Source organism: Podarcis vaucheri (assembly GCF_965113315.1).
Source record: "Podarcis vaucheri genome assembly, chromosome: 1".
Taxonomy (NCBI): domain Eukaryota; kingdom Metazoa; phylum Chordata; class Lepidosauria; order Squamata; family Lacertidae; genus Podarcis; species Podarcis vaucheri.
Window position 1 is genome coordinate 110,700,442 of NC_138759.1, and position 22,316 is coordinate 110,722,757.

General features: G+C 42.0%; 1 protein-coding gene across 12 annotated transcripts in view; it reads right to left on the bottom strand.

Annotated features, from left to right (window-relative positions):
* Positions 1–22,316, bottom strand: part of KCNH7 (potassium voltage-gated channel subfamily H member 7) — a 262,143-nt gene that overhangs the window by 34,983 nt on the left and 204,844 nt on the right. For all 12 annotated transcript variants that reach the window (XM_082197448.1, XM_082197446.1, XM_082197447.1 and 9 more), the window contains 2 exons: positions 20,732–21,157; positions 11,598–11,997 (listed from right to left, as the gene is read on the bottom strand). In XM_082197448.1, the coding sequence (XP_082053574.1) occupies positions 11,598–11,997; positions 20,732–21,157 (826 nt within the window). The remainder of the gene's footprint in view (positions 1–11,597; positions 11,998–20,731; positions 21,158–22,316) is intronic.

The window sequence follows — 22,316 nt, forward strand, 5'->3', positions numbered from 1 at the left end:
TCCGAGGCTTGGGGCAAGTATACCCGGCTGCCCCCTCTGCCTCTGCATGGGCCTGCCTCTAGGCGTTGTTGGAATCCCAACTGCCTCAGCCTGTATGGCCAATGGTGAGGGATAATAGGAGTTGGATTCCATCAACCTCTAAAAGGCCACACTGTGTTGAAGGCTATATTCCAAAATGTCACCCCACTCACGACAAAGTGCCCATATCTTGTGAACCGCTGTGAGATCTTTTGATCTAATAAATGAATAATAAATAAAATAAAATATATGCTAATGAACTTCAACGGTAGCCATGACTGCAGATGTACAATGGGTTGTTTTTACTCGTTGGATTTTCTGTGGAAAAAGGAAATCCAGATTAAATGTAATTAAAAAAATAAATAAATACCAGCTGGTATTTTGATGGTAACCATGTCATATGGTTGATGCTATAAAACACTTGTGTGCATCAAATGCTCTGATTTCACAATAAACTCTCATCTGGAGGCTCACTTAGAATCAGTTGTGCTACTTGTTGAAGTGGTTATGGAGAGTTAAAGAGCAGGGAATGGAATGGAGAGTTTTAGGGGAAACAAGTCAATAGAACAGAATGGCTGTATCTTTTTTTATTATTATTTTAAGAATAATTTTTTATTAACCGACCAATCACATCAAATCAAACCAAATTACATAAATTCCAAATTACAGAGCCGAATTTTAAATTTTTGTTGGGGGTACCCATATTTCAAGTTCTGAAGGGATCCAATCAACTTCTTGCTTCTTACTGCTGTTTTAATGTCCACAAATCTAACCTTATGATATTCACAGTACTATCCAGTCCTTTCTTATTATTTGTCCACATCTCTTGTTATTTTCATATATTTTTCCTTTCTCTTTGTGACCTCTGATAGCCTCCGCAAGCTGGTTAGAACAGTTTGTAATCCTGCGTGGATTTTTATTTATTTATCCAGTAGCCATATCCAGACGTTTTCCATATAACATCACTTCCATACATCAAAACAGTCTTAGCGTCATTAATCTTCACCAATCTGCCTCCTTTCTCAAAACTTCTGAGGAGATTCACCAGGAATGCAGTCTGAAAACAAGTCCGTTCTTCCTCCCGGCTATAAATCCTTTGGCAAGATGGCGACTCCGAATTAATTGCTGCGCCATTCCAAAAGCTCTTATTGCTTTTTTTTTTAATAATTTTTTTATTAGTTTTACAAAGTTTTTTAAACAAACACACACATAAAAAGACATACAAACACGTATAGTTTCATAACAATTTTTCATAAACTTCTTTTCTCGGACTTCCCCATACCTCCCCTTTCTGCATCCCAATGTTCATAGTTTTTTAACAACTTCCAAATATTTCTTTCCAACCTCTGTCATGTTAATCTTTTCTTTAGTCTAATCTTATATTACTGTAACCCTTTCTTTTTGAAAACCTCGACATTCTAGCATTCATCAAGTTTATAATAGTCCTTAAGATATATTTTAAATTTCTTCCATTCTTCTTCCGCCGTCTCTTTTCCCCGATCACGGATTCTGCCAGTCATCTCAGCCAATGTCATGTAGTCCATCACTTTGATCTGCCATTCTTCCAGGGTGGGTAGATCTTGTGTCTTCCAATACTTTGCGATAAGTATTCTCGCTGCTGTTGTAGCATACATAAAGAAAATTCTATCTTTCTTTGACACCAATTGGCCGACAATGCCCAAGAGAAAGGCCTCTGGTTTCTTAGGAAAAGTACATTTAAGTACCTTTTTCATTTCATTATATATCATTTCCCAGAAAGCCTTAATCTTCGGGCATGTCCACCAAAGATGATAGAAAGTGCCTTCAGTTTCTTTACATTTCCAACACTTGTTATCAGGCAAATGGTAAATTTTTGCTAGCTTGACTGGGGTCATGTACCACCTATAAACCATTTTCATAATATTTTCCTTTAAGGCATTACATACCGTAAATTTAATACCGGTGTTCCACAACCATTCCCAGTCAGCAGACATAATGTTATGACCAACGTCCTGTGCCCACTTAATCATAGCTGATTTAACTGTTTCATCTTGTGTATTCCATTTCAGCAGCAAATTATACATTCTTGACAAATTCTTAGTATTGGGTTCTAACAGTTCGGTCTCTAATTTTGATTTTTCCACCTGGAAGCCAATTTTCCTGTCTTGTTTGTAAATCTCCATTATTTGATAATAATGGAGCCAATCTCGTACTATCGGTTTCAGTTTCTCATGACTCTGTAATTTCAATTTATCTCCATCTTGTTCCAAAATTTCCCAATACTTTGGCCATCTGGCCTCCATATTGAGCTTTTTCACTGCCTTAGCCTCCAAGGGTGACAGCCATCTAGGGGTTTTGTTTTCCAACAGATCTTTATATCTTATCCAAACATTATACAAAGCTTTCCTGATAATATGGTTTTTAAAGGCCCTTTGCACCTTGATTTTATCATACCATAAGTATGCATGCCAACCAAATTCATTATTAAAACCTTCCAGATCCAAAATGTCTGTGTTCTCGAGGAGCATCCATTCTTTCAACCAGCAGAACGCTGCTGCTTCATAATACAGTTTTAAGTCCGGCAGGGCAAATCCCCCTCTTTCTTTTGCATCTGTAAGTACTTTAAATTTTATTCTGGGCTTTTTGCCCTGCCAGACAAACTTCGCAATATCTTTCTGCCACCTCTTGAAACAGTCCATCTTGTCCAAAATCTGCAAAGTCTGAAACAAAAATAACATTCTAGGCAATACATTCATTTTAATAACTGCAATTTGGCCTAACATTGACAGTTTCAAATTTGTCCATATTTCTAGATCTTTTTTAATTTCTGACCAACATTTTTCATAGTTGTCTTTATACAGATTTAAATTTTTAGATGTCAGCTGAACCCCTAGGTATTTGACCTTCTTAACCACTGTCAAACCTGTCTCTTCTTGAAATCTCTCCTTCTCCATGACTGTTAAGTTTTTTTCTAAGACTTTAGTTTTTTGTTTGTTCAATTTAAATCCGGCTACCTGGCCAAATTGTTGAATTATCTCCAAAACCCTTTTGGTACTAGTGTTTGGCTCTTGTAAAGTCAGTACTAAGTCATCTGCAAATGCCTTTAACTTGTAATGTTTAGCTCCGACCTGTACACCTTTAACCTGCTGGTCATTTCTAATCATATTCAGCAACACCTCCAGAAGCTCTTATTGCTTCTCGATCTCCATAAAGCATACTTTTGGTTAAAGTTTATCTCCACACAGACCTTAATCATCCTGCTTGGGTCAGTTCAACCGACGGTTCTAATGAGGAGGGGTTCTTGTAAATCACATAGAAGGAAAGTTAAACAGGTCCCCCCTCCATTCAGCCCCGTTGTCAACATACCCCACCTTTGGTGTATCTTCATCGTAAAATATTCCTGTTTCCTCCAGCCCGTCGTCTTCTTTCGCAGAGGTCACTTAAATTAGCAGACTTCACTCCCCTTCTTCACTTGAAATATGTGCATTTGCTTCTTTTGTAATTAATTATTCCAAATTGCTGCAACTAGTGTGCGATCAGAGACAGCATCCAGGAGAGCTGGGGTACACACGGGGGCATTCTGCCTAGGGCCCTCACCCCCTTCTTTCAAATTAGGGGGTGATTTATGGGCACAGCAGGCAAGGGCAGTGTTCCCCATTTCCTTGGGGCAACAAGGGAGGCTGCCTACTCCCATAACAGCCTCTTAATTACCCCGTGTGGGTCGGAGAGATGGTATTGTCGGCCATCTTCCAATGCGCCCCCTAGTGCCCCCCCCAAGAATGGCTGTATCAACATCTCTGATACGCAGACAAGGAATTAAGAGCTGTTATCTCCAAATGTTGTATTTTGTAATTTTGTTCAAAGTGGAACAGATTCCCACGAGAGGTGGCGGACTCTCCTTCCTTGGAGGTTTTTAAGCAGAGTTTGGATGGTTGTCTGTCATGTATGAAGGACGTGTGATCCAGAATTGGCCTCCACAGTCACTTACAGACTCATTGTTAAAACCGTGTTTATGGAAGACAATCTTACTTGGCTACGAGTGATCGCCAAAGAAGAAAAGAAGAAGAAGAAGAATGAAGTAGCTGAGATTCCTACACTGAAAGGCGTTGGTTTCCTCCAGCTCTACAACTCTATGATTCTATATTATAGGCATATTTACAATCACTTTGGATATATGACTGGTCTACTGAATGTGGCACACGGTTTGAAGAAGCTTTAAAAAAAAAATTAAATAACAATTTCATCCTGAAATGGACAATGCAGATTTATTTTTATTATTATTTTGGAAACTGTAACTCACAAACTGCCAAGCATTATTGGTTTTAAATTGACAGCCTTAAACACAAGTGTCTTCTGGTAATGTGAGTTATGTCTTTCCAGATTGCTGCCATGATATAACACTGCCATGTTGCTTACAGGAGGGTACCACCTTTTACTTACTAACTTTGCTTCCTTTGCCCTTAACAGCAGCTTGACTGGCAGAAATTAAACAGGTGACTCTTCCCTCACTATTTCTCCCTGAGCCAGGAGAAGTTTTTAACTTGTGTAAAATGGTGGCAATTTAAAACCCAGCAGCACAAAATTTTGCCGCATTACGTCAGGTGTATGAAGTGACCTTAACTTTCTGGTGCTGCAAACCTTAGCATTTGACTCGCTTCAGTACCACTTGCTGGCTAGACTCCACTTATTTCAGTTTGATTGGTTTATATGTCAGGCTGATTTAGACCTAACAGGGATTTTATGGCGTCCTTTATACCATCCGTCCCAAATACAATTTAGCAGATTTAATTTCTGGTTAAAATTGTTTATGCTAATGCAATGTACTTTCTTTTAATTAAAAAAAAAAAGCCAACAAGAAACAGATGCCGTATTACTATTTTATAATTGTCATTTTTATTCTAATATTTCTTTTATTTCTAGACACAAAGGGAACAGAGAGTTCTTTTATTTTCAAGGTGGGAGTGGGGAGGATTGGCTACTGTGAAGAAGCTCCCTTTAATGTACTGAAGCCACAGAACTTCAATGAGAATTTTAATGTTCTACCTTGATTACTGATTCCTAAAACGAATGCTTTTTAATTTTTTAAAAGAAGCTCTTACAAAAGAAAGGGGGGGAAAAGACCAGTGGCTCCTAAAATGACAACAGAGCCACCAACATCCTCAACCTTTATGGTTCACTCTCTCCGTCTCAGGACCTGAGAGGGTTGCCATCTGTCCGGAATTTCCTGGACATATCCAGAACACTGCAGTCAGAAGCAGTGTCCGGGTGGAAATCGGAAAAAATGTACGGGGAAATCCGGACGCATGTCAGCCTATGTCAGCAGTGTCATTTTGGGCAGTTTTCCTTTAAAATAGCTCAAAAACTTCAATTCCCCCCCCAAAAAAAATTGCCAAAAAAGCTCAATAACTTTGGGAAAAAATCCCCCATGCTCAACAAATTCTCACTGTTTGAAATATAGCAACCCTAACTTAGAATCAATGAATTGCAGAGCTGGAAGGAACCCCCAGGGTCATCTAGTCCAGCCCCCTGCAAAACAGGAATTTTTGTCCAACCCATAATCCGGAGATTAAGAGTCTCATTCTCTAACGACTGAGCTATGTTGAATTTAGGGGACTGAACAACCTTAGGGCCCAATCTTACACGTTTACCTGGGAATAAATTCCATTGAACTCACCAGGACTTTACTCCCAAGTAGACACATGTAGAATTCTACTGTTAATGGGTAGCAATGAGTACTGAGCTGGGTGCAAGAGGACGCCCTCAGACGCTGCCTTCAGAAACAGCTCAGCTTGAAACTCCGGTTCCCCTCCAGCTCCACTTCCTGGGTCATGTTGTCTTACATGCCCTTCCTCTGTGACACAATTCATTTCTCAGCACCGACATTCATTAATTAGGCCTCTCTAAAGTGCAGCTTCGTCTCATCCGTTTCCACTTCTAATCATTTCCATTTATCCACACCAGTTCTTGAGAGACGTCTGCTCAGTCGATCAAATCTGTCATTTATTCGTGCAGTGGATTTGACAGACCTAGCATTATCTCCAAGAATGAAAGCCGAGAAAATCAATGGAAAAATTATTTATTCTCTCCTCTCTGTAAAAAACAAACTCCTTTCACCATTCCCACATGCATACACATGGCACTTTTGTTTACTGCGAGAACTGCTAAGATAAGCAATCGTCACTGCTGAGGGCAGAAGGGAAAGATAAAGCTTTTTGACTTGACTTTACAAAGAGAGCCATCCCAGTTTCCTGAGGAAGGGAGTTGTGGTTCTGCAACAGTAAAGGGCCTGCTCCTTTGAAGCCTGTAATTTAGTCTCAACATCAGTGGCGTAGCGTGGGGGGTGCAGGGGGGCCCCGGCCGCACCGGGCGCAACATCTGGGGGTTAGGGTTAGGGGGCGCAAATCCATGGGTTAGGGGGCACAAATTACTTGCCTTGCTGACAACCCATGCTACGCCACTGCTCAACATGCGTTAGATTCAGTTGTAAAGCCTAAACAGTAGTTGGAAGTTCTCACGGAAGAAGGTGTTCCTTGAAATAATCAGAGATAATTCATGTGACCATCCAGTTTGCAGTAAGGAATTAAGCAAAATTAATGAGAGGAATTCCATGTGCACAAAGCCTTTACACTAATAAAGAGGATTTCCTTTAAAACATGATAGGTAAATGGAATTAGCATACAGAAACCTGTTTTATTCTTAATTATATATAGGGTGGAGAGCTGGAATTGAAGGGAAGGGAAGGGCAGTTCTGGCCTATCAGTTATTTTAAAGGGTGGGCCCAGCCTACCTAGACCTTATTGTGGGGGGTCTCAGTATTTAAGAGTTGCCATATGTCTGGAATTTACCAGACATATTTGGAATACTGCAGTTGGCAGCAGTGTCCAGGCAGAAACCAGCAAAATATCTGGGAAAATCTGGATGTATGAAAGCCTATGTAGGCATTGCTGTTTTTGCCGATTTCCCAACAACTTTGGGCAATCTCAACAACTTTGCCAGAAGAAAGCTCAACAACTTTTCTGTCCGGATTTTCACTGTTTGAAATATGGCAACCCTAAGTATTTAGCATTTAACTTGTTATTGTTTAAGAGACACAATAGAAATATTTACAAAACTAACAGAGTTTATTTTAAAAATCTGATTGAATCAAAATGTTATTGGTGATATCACACTTTAGTCATACTGTACTGATTTAGACCCATTACAATCAACAGACTTGACTTAGTTAAATCTACTTATTTCAGTGGGTCTGGGTATGACTCAGCTATGTATCTAAATCTAATATCACACACACTTATCTGCAGCAGACTCCAGAACACTTCAGATTATTATTATTATTGTGATTATACGTTTGTTTGGTTTTCATCAGACTGCATGCTTAATCTGGAGTTATGGTATCTGAGGAGACACAGTTTGATGTAAAGAGTTGGGTGCCTCACTCCTTCTTCTCGGGTTTGAATTCCACCCCTGGTAGTATGATCATATAAAATGGAACTAATAGAGTTTTTTAAAAAATAAACATTGTTGCTTATAGCACAATAGGACTTCGATATATAGGTGTATCAATGTGTTTTTCATTATTTCTGCACACCTGTTTGTGCAGCCTCTTGTTATTTGCCTCACATTTCTCTCACCTTGACAGCCTTCAAGAGGAAGCCTGAAGGGGGTTTCATGTGGGAAGAAAACATGATTCCATTGGGCATGAAGCAAATGCCCACTTAGAAGAGATCCCTGTGATGTTAAAGGAATCTAGCGCATGTTTTATGTGTTCCAGTTCACCGCAATCTGGAGCAGTTCCAGCCTAATTTTTACAAAAAGTTCAGGAGCTCTAAAAGACTTAAAGGTAAAGGTACCCCTGCCCGAACGGGCCAGTCTTGACAGACTCTGGGGTTTGTGCGCCCATCTCACATCTATTGGCCGGGGGCCAGCGCTGTCCGGGGACACTTCCGGGTCACGTGGCCAGCGTGACAACGCTGCTCTGGCGAGCCAGAGCCGCACACGGAACGCCGTTTACCTTCCCGCTGGTAAGCGGTACCTATTTATCTACTTGCCCCCGGGGGTGCTTTCGAACTGCTAGGTGGGCAGGCGCTGGGACCGAGCAGCGGGAGCGCACCCCGCCGCGGGGATTCGAACTGCCGACCTTTCGATCGGCAAGCCCTAGGCGCTGAGGCTTTAGGCGCTAAAGACTTAGGCACTAAAGACTTAGGACTCAGCTAGATAGGTAAAGAAAAAGTGATTTTAATGCGTTGTATATGTGATATATCATTGTGCCACCAGACGGCGCTGTGGAGCCCTGTTTTTCTCTACCTGTTTTCTCTGTTTAAATTTACAGTGTGTTTAACTAAAAGGCTTCCCTTTGATGTGTCTAGATCCAGCCTAGGCCCTGAGGGGATTGCAGTGATAGATTTCCTTTGCCATTTTTTATTGTTATGAGGATTTTAATTGACAATTGCCCTGTCAAATCACACACTCTACTTTCAGAGTGGACCCCGCCCAATAGACCTTCATGGATTAAGCCGCCACAAAAGCCACTAGAAGCTTCTCTAAGTCAAGGAAGAATGGAAAGAAAAGTAGTTAAGGCTCTCCATAAGCAATTCACACATTTTCACATTTCCTTGAATGTGTGCCACGGTTGGAGCTGAAGAGAAATAAAGTGATATCAGCTATGTGCCACAGGCTGCCTTCCCTCACCAGTGTCAAGAGAACCAAGCCTGACCTACTTTACCCGGCTCATATCTTTCTAGAATATTCCCTGTAGCAAAAGTATGATGACTAGAGCAGAGGGAATACAGAGAGGAAATAGAGTACATCAGACATAGCACCGTAATGGTGTGTCCTCTTTAACACTTGGACTGCAGGCTTCCAAACTTCCAACACATTCTTCAAGTATTCTTGAAATGAATGAAACGCAAGCAAAAACACTTCCCCTGTCAAAAACAGCATTTTTGAAAATGAAACTTCTAAAACAATGTTTGCAGTCTCAAGCTCAACCCTTTGAAAGGGCCATAAGGTGGTTACTTTCTGCATGGATATATAACGGAGAAGCATGTTTGGGATATATTTTATATATATTTAAATTAAAGGTTCCACCCCACATGCCCTAGTGACATGGACACCATCAGCAGTTGGTTAAACGATTTTGATATCATCTTAAAATCCCTGTGGGTCCTAGTTCTGCTGGACTGAGATTTTTGCTAAGGCTTTTCAATTAAAAGAATGATTTTGTGCAGAGGGAGCTGGGTATCTTAAGGTAGAATCATAGAGTAGGAAGGGACCTTTGGGGGCATCTAGTCCAACCCCCTGCAATGCAGGAATCTCAGCTAAAGCATCCATGATAGATGGCCATCCAAACTCTGCCCTCCAAGCAAGGAGAATCCACAACCTCCTGAGGGAGACAGTTCCACTGTTGTCAGAAAGTTTTTCCGTATGTTTAGTCAAAATCTCCTGGAAGCCATTGGTTTGAGTCCTATCCTCCAGAGCAGGTAAGGACAACCTTCTTGTATACACCCTGAAATGTTTTAAGATCGTCAGAGGAGTCTCAATTTAAGAGTCCTGTGACCTTCGAAGGTTACGAAGAATAAGGACTTCCTGGGGGTTGCCCAGCCTCAATGTTATGGAACTTGCTCCCTACAAAACCTATCTAGCCTGCTCCTTAATGTGTTTCCATAGGATGGCATGGCTTTTAGACACTTAATGATCTTCTGCCTGTCAGCATTTTCATCCCTCCCATTGCAAGGATCACCAGCTCATGTTTGTTTTACTTTCCGTCTGAGAGAAAGGAGGGGGTGGAAGCTACTCTTCCAGACTTCCGTCCCTAGTACTTTGAGGTTTTTTCTTTGATCTGTCTAGAGACAAGATGGCAGTATGAGAGAGCTGTTTCTCTCGTACATGTTTGCTATGTTCTTTTATTTGTTTAATTAGAAGAAATAAATTAGGTATGCAGCAAAACCTCCACGGCTTTGCTTCCGTTACTCTGCTGCATTTGAGGTGCTCACGTGAGCAAATGTGAGTCCACGGCACCAGGACCTATTCCTCAGGAATGCCGTGTTGCTGTTCCTGCGTTCCTGTGATCGGAAGGTTGGAGAAGGTGCTCCCATCACCCAGCCCATGCAGGCGCTGAAGACGTGGGCTGAACATGGGTGCATGGAAACTGCTCCCTCCCACCCCCGCCACCTCCAACAGCTCCCACTGATAAGGAAATGACATGACTTTTTTTGAAGACCGAAGTTTGTTTCCGATATTCTTTTGTGCACAATGAGAACATGTAAGTTTTGCCGGTGGCATGCTCTGCCACCAAGCTAATAATGTTCATTTGAGCATCGACAGGCACCACTATTAGGGAGCCCTATGAACATGATGAATGCATGAAAAGAGCTCCATCATACACCTTATGAGAAATGGTTAGTGTAAGTTGTCAATAGAATAGGCCTCATTCCTATATACCACAGGCACAAACATGTACAGGACACTCCTCAATGAGCAGGGAAGAAAATGCAGAGGAGTAGATATCAACCTTAATTAAAGTGGTTTGGGGGGGGCAGGGGCGGGGAGGCTTTCAGATAAAATTGCATCTAAAAGTAGCACCTAAAAGAGCAAAGCTGATTGGGGTAGATTATTTTTAAGCTGGGTTGCTGAAAGGATTGACAGAAGACATACGGGATATTCCAAATAGTTGGTTTTACAAGGGATACTCCAGAGAAAAATAAAGAGGGATAACACACATACTATGCAGGGATAAGGGATCTGTGCCTCCTGTGGATGTTATTAGTCTCTAATTCCCATAACCACTGCTATTTTTCTAGAAAAAGAGGTGCCGGAACTCAGAAGGAACACCTTCCCTGTTCTCTTAGAATGGCAAAGTGTCAGAACTGAGTTACAGTGAGTTTCGGGTGAAAAAAAAAGCCCTGCTCGTAACCCCAACCAGAATGACCAATGGTCAGGGATGATGGGAGTTGTACTCCGGCAACATCCAGAGGGCCACAGTTTGCCTAACACTTTAGTAAGGAGAGAACTCAGCTGAGTCCAGGGAGCCTTACATCGATCATGCTTAGGGTTGCAAAGCCTGCAAGTGGTCCTACTCCTTTACAAGATAGATTCTAAACGTGACCCAGCCCATAGAGACACTATAAAGGGGTATTTGGCAGTGCTTAATTTCTAAAAATGAAAGTTATCAGTACTGAATATAAACCGGAATTCACATCCATTCACCCCAATTTCCAGCCATTTTCAGGTTGTTTAGTACTTAGGGACATGCATTCTGCATTCAGGGGTATTTCTGTATCTATTATAACTTGACACATTTTGCTCCTGTGCCCTGACATTGAAGACAGGCTGCAGGGTTAAACACAGATAAGCTCAGGTTTTTTGGGGGGTGGGTGGGAGGGGGACTAGATGAAAAGCAAGCTAGAAGGCTTTCCCTATGGGAATCTTATCTATGAGCTGAGGAGGCCTTACCTTGACCTTTGCATACAGTGGGCTTTCCTTCTTTCCTTTACCCAAATTCTTTTCTCTCACACACATTTAAGATATGGAAATGCCGTAGTATTCACTATTCACCAGTAAAGGGGGTGGAGATAGGGGAGAGTGAAAAACGCAGAACTTACAGCCAATCAACATGACGCAGATGGAAAAGATTTTCTCTGAGTTGGTGTTTGGAGACACATTTCCAAATCCGACGCTGGTCAGGCTGCTGAAGGTGAAATAAAGTGCTGTGACGTATTTGTCCTTGATAGATGGTCCAGAGCTGCTATCACTCCGGTTATAATGCTTTCCCAGTTGCTGTCCCAGGGAATCCAACCAGCCGATTTTACGAGCCAGGTAATCCCTTTCGACGTTCCCAATGGCGTACCAGATGCAAGCCAGCCAGTGAGCAATGAGGGCAAATATGCACATAAGTAACATCAGAACAGCAGCACCATATTCAGAATATCTATCCAGTTTCCGTGCGACCCTCACCAAACGGAGAAGTCTAGCTGTCTTCAGAAGGCCAATCAGGGTTGTTGTCTGCAGGAGCAAAATAATAATAATAATAATAATAATAATAATAATAATAATAATAATGCAATTTAAGAACAGCAATAGGTTTCTCAAATTCCACAACAAGCTGTGGAAAACCACCAAGGTGACTGCAGCAGTGAATATTTGTACTTTTAATACAGAGGACTGTTTCGGCTTTCAAAACGTTTGACAACTGAGGCGCAATGGGGGATCAGCAAATTCCATTGAGAAAAATGGAGAAACGCGCCTCAGAAGCTGTTTGACTTCCGAGGCATGTTCGAGAATGGAAGCATTCTCTTCCGGGTTTTCAGCGTTTGGGTTCCAAATTGTTCAGCTTCTGAGATGCTCAAAAACCGAGGCTCCACTGTATATAGATTTAGAAATAAATAAATAAAGGAATTTCCCACTATGAGGATTTCTTCACAGAAATTGGGAAACGCAAGTTGGGATAAGATGAGCTACTTCAGGCAACCCCTAGGGGTGTATTAAGGGTCCACTGAACACCGTGTGTCTTAGTTCTAAACAGACATGCGCAGGATTGCAATGCCATTTATTATTTAATGTTTTTTTCAGTATAGCTCAGGGCAGCTTGCATAAAATTCCTAGGAGGCCTCCTATCCAGGAAGTAACTAGAGACTACAGATTGCCAGCAAAGTTGACTGATCACATGCATTCAGACCATAGAATAGTGTATGACATTTGCATCTTCAGACAGCTGTTTCCCCACTGTACACAAACAGCTTTTGAATCTCCCTTCTTCTTCTTTTTTAATGGTTTGCCATGTGACATTGGAGGAGAGGATGCTGATTGCTGAGCAATGCACACCCAAAGGCGCATTGGGCACATCGAAATCATAATCATATGCTACTTTCCCACAATGGTGCTCCAAGTGGTGCTCAGCATGCCAAACAAACAACAATAAAGAGAACTGTATATATTTTAAGAACAATGTTGAATAATCATAATGTCAATTATAAATACAGAAAATAGATCCATACGAAAAGAGTATAAAAAAAGCTAACCTAATTTAGCGATTTAAAACTAAGCAGGATAAACCACTGTGGAGTTCTTTAAGTCTTCTCAGTTATTAACATCTGTGTCTACACATAACAAGAGCAAACCATTCTCATTTTCAATAACATACAGTGGAGCCTTGGTTCTTGAACTGAATCTGCTCCGGAAGTCCATTCAACTCCCGAAACTGTTCAAAAACCATGGCGCAGCTTCCGATTGGCTGCAGGAGCTTCCTGCACGCAAGTTGAAACTACATTGGACATTTGGCTTCTGAAAAATGTTCGAAAACCAGAACACTTTTCGGTGTTCGGCTGCCAATTTGTTCGTCAACTAAGCCATTCAAGAACCAAGGTACCATTGTATTATAAACCTGCAAGCCAGAGGTGTATGAGCTACTGTCCCCCACTCCTTCAAGACTTTTCAGCTGCTTTCCCCAAAGATCCCTCAATGCAGATTATAAGCTCCTGGTTGTATCCATGCTAAGCACATGGGAAGCTGCATTATCTACTTCATGCAGGTGTCTCTATACCGACAAGCACCAAGCTCTCGAGGGTTTCAGATGTGTGTCTTTCCCAGTTCAACCTGCAAGTGCCAAGGGCTGAAAGTGGGCTTTTTTCCCAAGCAAAGATTGTGCCCTATCACTGAACAACAGCCCTCCCCATCAAAGGTGCTGAAGCACTCTTAAGCTTCATTGGATTCAATGGGGGGATGTTATATGAATGCTCACACCACTGTCTGACCAGTGTTAGGAACTCAGTGTTAGATCAGATCCAGCTGGGCAGTTCTTGGGCAGTTCAAGCTGACCAGGGCGTAAATCTGCCTACCTTAAAGATGGCATTGTGGCCTCGCCATAGGCCTGGTCCTAGATCTGGCAGCCAGCTGGGAAGGACTGCAGGCCTGCCTGCAGCTTGGTCTATGGTAGGTGGACCTGGGTCCAGGCATTCCCCAGGGGGTAGGCCCAACTGGTCAATGAGTCTGCCCCCTGGGAAATAAATAGAGCCCAGCATCCCTCCTCTGTTTTTTCTGTCAGTCTATCTAATGATTTACATAGGATTTAGGATTGCTATACATCCAGAATTCCCCAGATGTCAAAAATAGTGTCCAGGCGGAATCCAAAAATCATGAAAAATGTCCTGGGAAACTCAGGCATATGGCTACCTGTTATGTACTGAGTTGAATAGGATCCAAAATGCAGCAGTCTGATTGGTCCTAGAACAATAGGATTCAGAATGCAGCAGTCTGATTGGTCCGCAGGAGCCACCCAATCCAGCTCTAGGTGGAAGTGAATCCACAACCTGATTGGCCTACAGGAGAATCCCAGAATTAGCCAATCACGTGCAGCCCATTGTGTAAATAATGTATATAAAGCAGGTATTGTGGGGGAACATCCATTCCTCCTCACCACTATGAGCTGCATAAAAAGCAAGAAATCCACTCTCGACTCCAAGTATATTTCACTACCCATGTCGAAAGTGTTGATTTTTTGGCAAATTTCCTAAAACTAAAGCTCAACAATTTTGCCCCCTCACCCCCCAAAAAAGAAAGCTTAATAACGTTTCACTTTTTGAAATATGGCAACCTTATAGAATTCAAATTACAGTGCACCACTTTCTAATTCGGCTCTAAAACATTCTACTGTCGTCAGTTACAGAGCTTTATCCATTATTAACCCTATAATGCTGAACATTATGCAACACTATAAATAGTGACCGCAGGTGTTCCCTCTGCCCTTCAAATCTACTTAGGCGGGATGTGTAATATTAATGGAGAAAGTCAATAATGATGCAAAGTTTGCATATATTCTCCCCCATCATCACCACCACCTCTTTTTATTTCCAGAAAGCATGCATAATACATGATGTTTAACAACCGAAAACATTTAAGGTTCTAGTGGGAGAAATCAGCCTACTAGTTTCCACTAAGTACCATGTTAAAAGTTTGAATAAACCTTTATATATTTTATGTGTTGCTGAATTTAGAACTCAATAATCTTAGCCTTGCAATAAGGGGGAGTGGGAGAGAGAGAAGTATTCCACGGGCCATGTTTGTTGAAAACAACATATTCTATTTATGCTAAATTTTCAACTTCCTTCCTGCAACAGCACAATGTGATAGCTCAGTAATAGCAGCTAACTGTGTCATTACTACATAATGGCAGTGCCAACGCATTAAGAAGCTGGCACAGCCATCGACATCCGCTGTGGGTGTATTTGAAAAGTGTGGTCTAGCTATGAACACTGCCATATTTATTCTAGGCCTCCCCCCACCCCCCACCAAGGCAACATGCATGACTATAGGAGATCTGCCATTCACAGAGTAAAGCACCAAGATAATTTTGACAAGGAGAAGTTAAAAAAGGTGAACAAATAGTGTTACCCTACAAAGGAGGGTGGAATGAAAAGGCTGACCCTTCAGCCAAAAGAAGACAAACTCAGCGCGTGGAAAGAGTTCCTATCTATCCCTGCAGCATAAACTTAGAGATATCCCATTGGATATCTCCTAAAAGCTGGGACCGGTTCCTCATAGGCCCTCTCACGGGTTTGCTTGTGAGGGGGAAAGTTGTAGTTTAATCAATAAGCATGTCAGCTGTGAATTAGGACACCCCTAGGTCAAATCTTGTATTTGCAACAAACTCACTAGGTGGTCTAGACTAGCCTTCTCTAATGTAATGCCCTCCGAGTGTTTTGGACTTTGGCTGCCCTCAGCCCAGCCAGCATGCCCAATGATCATAGGTGATTGGAGCTGTAGTTCAAAACATCAGCAGGGGACCATGGGATTGGGGCCGGTGATACGGAGGCTGTGCCCCGCCAGATACTGTTGGATTCCAACTCCCTTCTCTTTGTAGTCTTTGTTGTAGTCATGTTTTTAATATTCTGTTGGGAGCCACCCAGAGTGGCTGGGGAGGCCCAACCAGATGGGTGGGGTATAAGTAAATAACAACAACAACAACAACAACAACAACAACAACAACAACAACAACAGCATAGTCCAGCAGGTTCTACATCTTTGGCCTAGGCAGTTCCACTACACACAGTGTAGGAATAACACTAGACCACCAGGTTGCCTATTGAAGCTTGACTGTTGAATTAACTCTGTTGATTCACTGTGCCCAAATACAGCACAGCCACCTTCTAGGATGGTTATAAGCACTACTAAGATACTGTGCATGAAGTATTAACATTTACATTAATTTCAGTGATTATTTTTTTAAGCGTACTTTTGGTGACATATAGAGCAGACGTGGCCAAAGACCTTAAAGTTGTTTCATGGCCCAAGGTCCCCCTCACACGCAGGAGTTCTTGGGGAGTGTTTAGGGCCCTTTTGCACCCATAACATTTTAATGTGTTTATGGGTGCGACCCAACACCCACCCCCTGTAGTCTCTCAAGATATTGCAGTAGGCTATGTTACAAAAGAACTCTAGTCCTCTTGTGACTAGTTAGGCTCCCTCAACCTGGGTTTTTGTCAGTAAGAGGTGAAAAGTAGGGTTGGGCTATTTAGTATGGAATAATAGTGTTTGGGGTAATAAGAAATGCACACTTCCCCTCCATGCTGTTAAGCCAGGCTGGGATTGCCTCTGTAGGAATGAGACAGAGACTCATGATGATGTCCAATTTGCCTATAGAGGTTGTACTACCAGGCCAAGTTAAGCTCCCTTTTAATATTCTTCAATGCTTAATAAAGTTGTCCTCGGTCCCAGTTAAATCAAATTTTGACTTCTAATTTTCTTCCAGAAAATAGAGACATTTATTTACTTTGGAAATAAAAATATTCTGCTACATAACTAAATATCAATTTCTCATTCTTTGCCATCTTTAGGATTAGCAAAGGAAAATGACATTCAAAGCAAACTATGTCTATACCAAGTAATTCCATTTCAGGAACTATGGTCTTATTCTAGTGCTGAAAAATCCTCTTATCACTTTGAAATCTTTGTGTCGTGTGCTCAACTTGTCGGGATAAAATTTATCCTTCATGAGTGAGGCGTGTTTTGAAGTGCACCAAATCCATCATTAGATTATAGTGATCAAAGCATCACACTTGATTCAGCTCAAAATAGACCCACCTTTATCAAGCACTTGATCACAATTAGGTTCTCGGAATTCTTATTTCAGTATTGCTAGTTTATGTCTGCCTCTACACCTCCCTTTCTATCTTCTAGAGTTTTAAGGTCATCCCTGGAGACCTTACTCAAGTTTTCTCATTTTCTGAAGTGAGATAGAGTTGACCAGGGAAAGGGTCTTCTATTGTGTCCTAGTAGTGGAAAGCTTCCTCATGGGAATCTTGTCTGATGCTGACACTGATGGGGATTTTTGGTGCTGGACAGAGAACTTTTTATACATTGGGCGCTATACCATAAACCCTTTCCAACTTTTTTTAAAAAAATAGTTCAATCTATTTTATTAACATTGTGTCAATGCTACAAATAAGGCTATGCAAAAACATTTTGTGCCTTTAAATTTTAAGCTGTAGATCAGTGGCAGATCATCTGCTCTACATCTGCAATGTTCCTGATTGAACTGGGAATGTCAAAAATCCTGGAAAACCACTGCCAGTAGTTTGATGAATCAAGGATCTGATGAAGTAAAAGAGCTTCTTATGAAAACTGTTCTGAAAGTCTCTGGACTGAAGAGTGGGTTATAAGTCCAGTGGTACCTCGGTTTAAGAACGGTCTAGTTTGAGAATGATTTGATTTACAAACTCTACAAAACCGGAAGTAGTGTCCCAGTTTGCAAACTTTACCTAGGTCCAAGAACGGAATCTGAACGGTGGAAGGGCACCGGCAGTGGGAGGCCTCATTAGGGAAAGCACACCTCGGTTTAAGAACGGTTTCGGTTTAAGAACGGACTTCTGGAATGGATTAAGTTTGTAAACCAAGGTACCACTGTATTTGCAATACAGAAGAGAGACCTGTGCAACATTCCGTGAACACTATTTTGTTTATGCATGTCAGACCGGGAGAGGAGAATACAAATGTCTACAGTCCCCATTTCTAACTTCTCTGCATTCATCCAAAGCTTTCTCCGAACAGAATCTTCACATATAAACGTTGTATGTGCATAGGCTCTTTCCAATTAGACTTCATGCACACACAGTTTGCAGATATCCAGGGCCAGCTCTCCATTAGGTAGTGTGAGGGGGCTGCCTCAGGTGGCAATGCTGGAGGAGAGAGATATGTGTGCTATGCATATGGATGTAAAGAGGCAGTGGTTTTTGTCCCATCCTATGTTTATTGTAACCAGTGCCAGTGGTATATCATGGGGGTGGCGGTGGAGCTGTTGAGATTAGGAAAGTCTTTGTCCAGCATCTGCAGTTCAGAAGGGATGGGTTCTGCCTAACCTCAGTGAGGAGGGAGTGCCACAAGGTTGGGCCCGCAATACAAGATGCATTACTTTTGGGAGTTACAAGCTGTGCATCTGAACCATGGGGGAGCACTAACAGAGCCGCCCTTTGGTGGTTTAGCAGGGATCACAAATAGGGACAGGGCTATTGCACTCAGGTCCAGCTTGTGAGCTTCTTGAGGCATCTAGCTGGCCACTGTGAGAAGAGGGTGCTGGACTGGGCTGACCCAGCAGGGTCACTCTCCTTGGTGTGTCTCCTTCTGAGGGCAGGGCATTCTGGTGCATCTGAGTATTGGGAATGATTGACTGACAGAAGCCCTGCACTGGCATTCATCTGGGTAATAAGGAAGGCATAGAGAAGCCTGTTCAGAGCTACAGCAGCTCCCCAAGGATATCTGTTTCTCAGTTTTGATCACTGAATCCTTCAGTAATGCTAATAGTATTTCAGCCTTCCATTTCCAGAACCCTGGTGCTAAATTGATTTATGATTAGTGGCTCTTTAGCTGAAGGGCAGGTATATGCTAGGGCCTGATGAAGCAGACTAGCGAATGTATTATGATGCATTAGTCTGTCTGATTGTGGAGCTGCACTTAGGGAGGTATTCCATAGGTATTCAGCTGTTTGGATGAATGCATTCTAATTAACAAAACAAACATGGACCAAAACTGTTTTCTTTCTGATATTGAAAATTTTTTATTTTTAACCTGACTGTCAGACTTTTGCTTCTGCCCAGGCAGTTTTGCTTCTTCCACATAATTTATTCTCATTTATTCTCTTTCTTTACTGTTCTACATTTTTGTAAACATGCAGAAGAAAGTTACTCTTTTTTAAAGTGGTTTTCATACTATCTCCTGAGAAACACTTTGGGGTTCCCTGGAAGCTGATCTGGGGGTTCTCAGTGACAAAAGTCACAATGGTGGCCAGACTTCTTTCTATGCCAGCTATCCCAATGTTGTTATTGATCTTCCCCTGTAGAGCTAACCCTGCAAAAGGGGTCACCAACAAGGTGCCTGTGAGCACAATGGTGCCCTTGATGTCTTCCTTTGGTTCCCACAAGGCATTTGAGCACACACACACGGCAAATTTGCAACCAGACTAGGTTTAAACTTTTACAATGATCTAATAAATCTCAAGACAACTTGGGGCCGGGTTACTTGAGGAAGTGTCTCCTTCCAAACTGACTTGCCTGGTCACCAAGATTTGCTAATAAGGTCCTTTGGGTTGTGCCACAGCCTACAGGGGACCATCTTACAGTGACCATAGGGAGGGCCTTTTCCATGGTGGCACCCCTCTGCATGATGACATTTGTGTGAGTGAAGTGAATGCCCAAAGATGACTTTTGTCTTTAAGATATGTCACACATGTAAGGAAATAACAATATTGCTTGGAGATGTTCAGTAACAACTTTGCCATAAGCATTCTATTTTAACAAATCTTCAGGCTGCGATGCCCAAATAGTGCTACCAAACCCATTGCTTTTAAGTGAGGCTAAATTAAGGTCATCACAATGACATATATTATTTGGATCCGTTTACCTAGCTGAACTAAGTAACACACAAGCAGAACTGGTATGCATTATGACATGCAACCTTTTGATTATTATCTCCCTGCTGGAAGCCAAGAATTTCTAAGCCTTGGAGGAGCATGCCTAGTGATGCTTTTGAAAATGATGCCATTTCATAAAAAAGGATGGTTGACAGCGTTGTTAAGCAGGGGTCTTGTTACTGGATAGGCCTTGAGATAATGGGAAAATCTATTTCTTTTTAAAAGACATCTCCATGACTGAGAATGATCATTAGCAAAAGATATTGCGCCATGGACATTTTACATGTGCTACCATTCTTGGTATAAAGGATTGTCACAGAAATATTAAGGTCAAGAGCACAAGAAATAAAAAGCAGCAATAAAGGGTGAAATCCAGGCCATCACCAAAGATCTCTCACTACCTATTGAATGTTGGCCAGAGCATTATAACATGCAATTCTTCAAGAATTATAGGCATGGATATGTGTGAGCTGATATAGTTTATTTATTTATCACACTTTCAACTCACCCTTCCTCTGAGATCAGGGTGACAAACATAAACGTGTTATATCCCCTTTTATCTTTGCAATAATTCTGTGACGTTGGTTAGGCTAAGAAAGTGTGACAGGCCCAGTGAGTTAGGCTGAGAGACAGTAACTGGCCCGAGGTCACCCAGTTAACTTAATGGACAAACGAGGTTTATTCCCCCATCCTCCGTCTCACACCTGTAGTCTTATTTCAGCTATCTCAAAGCAGATATAAAATATATCCAACTTTTATCTGTCAGAAAACATGATGTATGCACAAAGCAGGCGATCACGTAAACTCTTAATAGATAGATGCTAGTTATAGTGAGCTTACCTCATCAGAGCCAGATCCAAATATCAGCAGGTCAAAAGGTATTGCAGCAACCATGTCAATTAGGAACCAGCCTTTGAAGTAGTGGATTGCTATTCTTGCTGGGTCACTTACCACTTCTTCATTCTGGTTCACATATGTTGTTCGGAAGTTTATGACAATGTCAATGATAAACATGATATCCACAATTAAGTCTACCATGCTTAGTGGGTTGCATGAATAGCCACACACCCGCCTCTTCTGTTCTTCGCTGTCGTTGAGGAGGAAGGCTGCAGAGTAAGGGGTGAAAATGGCCGTGTAGATCACCAGCAGTAAAATCAGCCAGTCCCAGACTGCTTTGAAAGGACTGTAGTGCAATATAGTAAACTTGTTGATGCGAGGCGTTTGGAGTTTATATTCTGGCAGAACATCTGCTCCCAAGGATAGAACCTAGGGAGATAGAAAGAAAAAGGAGACACACTATGTAAGGGTAAACTGTTTAGAGCATAAAGGGGGAAAATGAGGGGCCCACACGGTACAAGTTATCTAGAATAGAAAGCATATGGGGGCCACCAGGTGGCGCGTTGGAAGATGGCTGACAATAACATCTCTCTGACCCATACGAGGTACTAAGGGCTGCTATGGGAAGTATGCAGCCTTCCTAACCCCCCTGGATATGGGGGGGGGCACTGCCCTGCCAGCGGTGTTCACAATGCACCCCCTGATTCGAGAGATGGGGGTGCCAAACACTTGGCACAGGCCCTCGGTGAAGTCAGATCTTCCTGACGCCGATTCCAATTAGCGCATGCTGGTTGCTTCAGCTCAGAATTATAATTGGAAACATATGATTGGAAATGAAGCTGAAAGCACATACATCAAGTAAAGCTCGACAGATAAGACTGCTGATTAATGGATCTCTGCGACCAGGAGTGACGGATGGATAGGTAAATCTTCTGATGAATCACCACAAGGAGACTGTATGTTTGGAACGAAGCGGGGGGTGGAGGAGGAAAAAACTCTTTTTTTCTTTGCATGATGTGATATTAATAACCCTTCACCCCAGATAGAAACAAGATCGTCACGTTTTTATGAATCCTAGGCAGGATTTTAAGAACTATGTGGGATGGATTACAACAGGAGAGAAGACTGGTGAACGGTGAGAAAAGAGGAAATTTTTTATGACGCAGTTAAAAAATGGCGTCTCGCCAAGACAGGCTTGCCAGAGAAAGAAGGACAGGGGGAGGAGAATCAGGATCGTTCGAATGAGAAGGAATGTTGGAATGCAAGTTTGGCCTGACAGAGCCCCCTGATTCATTTGATTTATTTGGAATAGAAAGCATATATCCAAATGACATTGTTTTTTAAAGCCAGGATTTGCAGTTCCATTGTGCGAGTGGATGCAGTGAAGAGATACAACCCCAGATCCCCGTGCTTTTATCCTGCAAAAACATTTCTCAATCTACAAACTGTTTTCTTGGTACCTTCCAGGTTGGTGAATGGAAAACCCCCTGAACCAGCTTGGATTCAGTCTCCTTTCCCATGGGATATTTTGATTTATTGGAAGCTTTCATGTATTCCCAAACCTAGGTGTTGCAGAGATTCATTATGT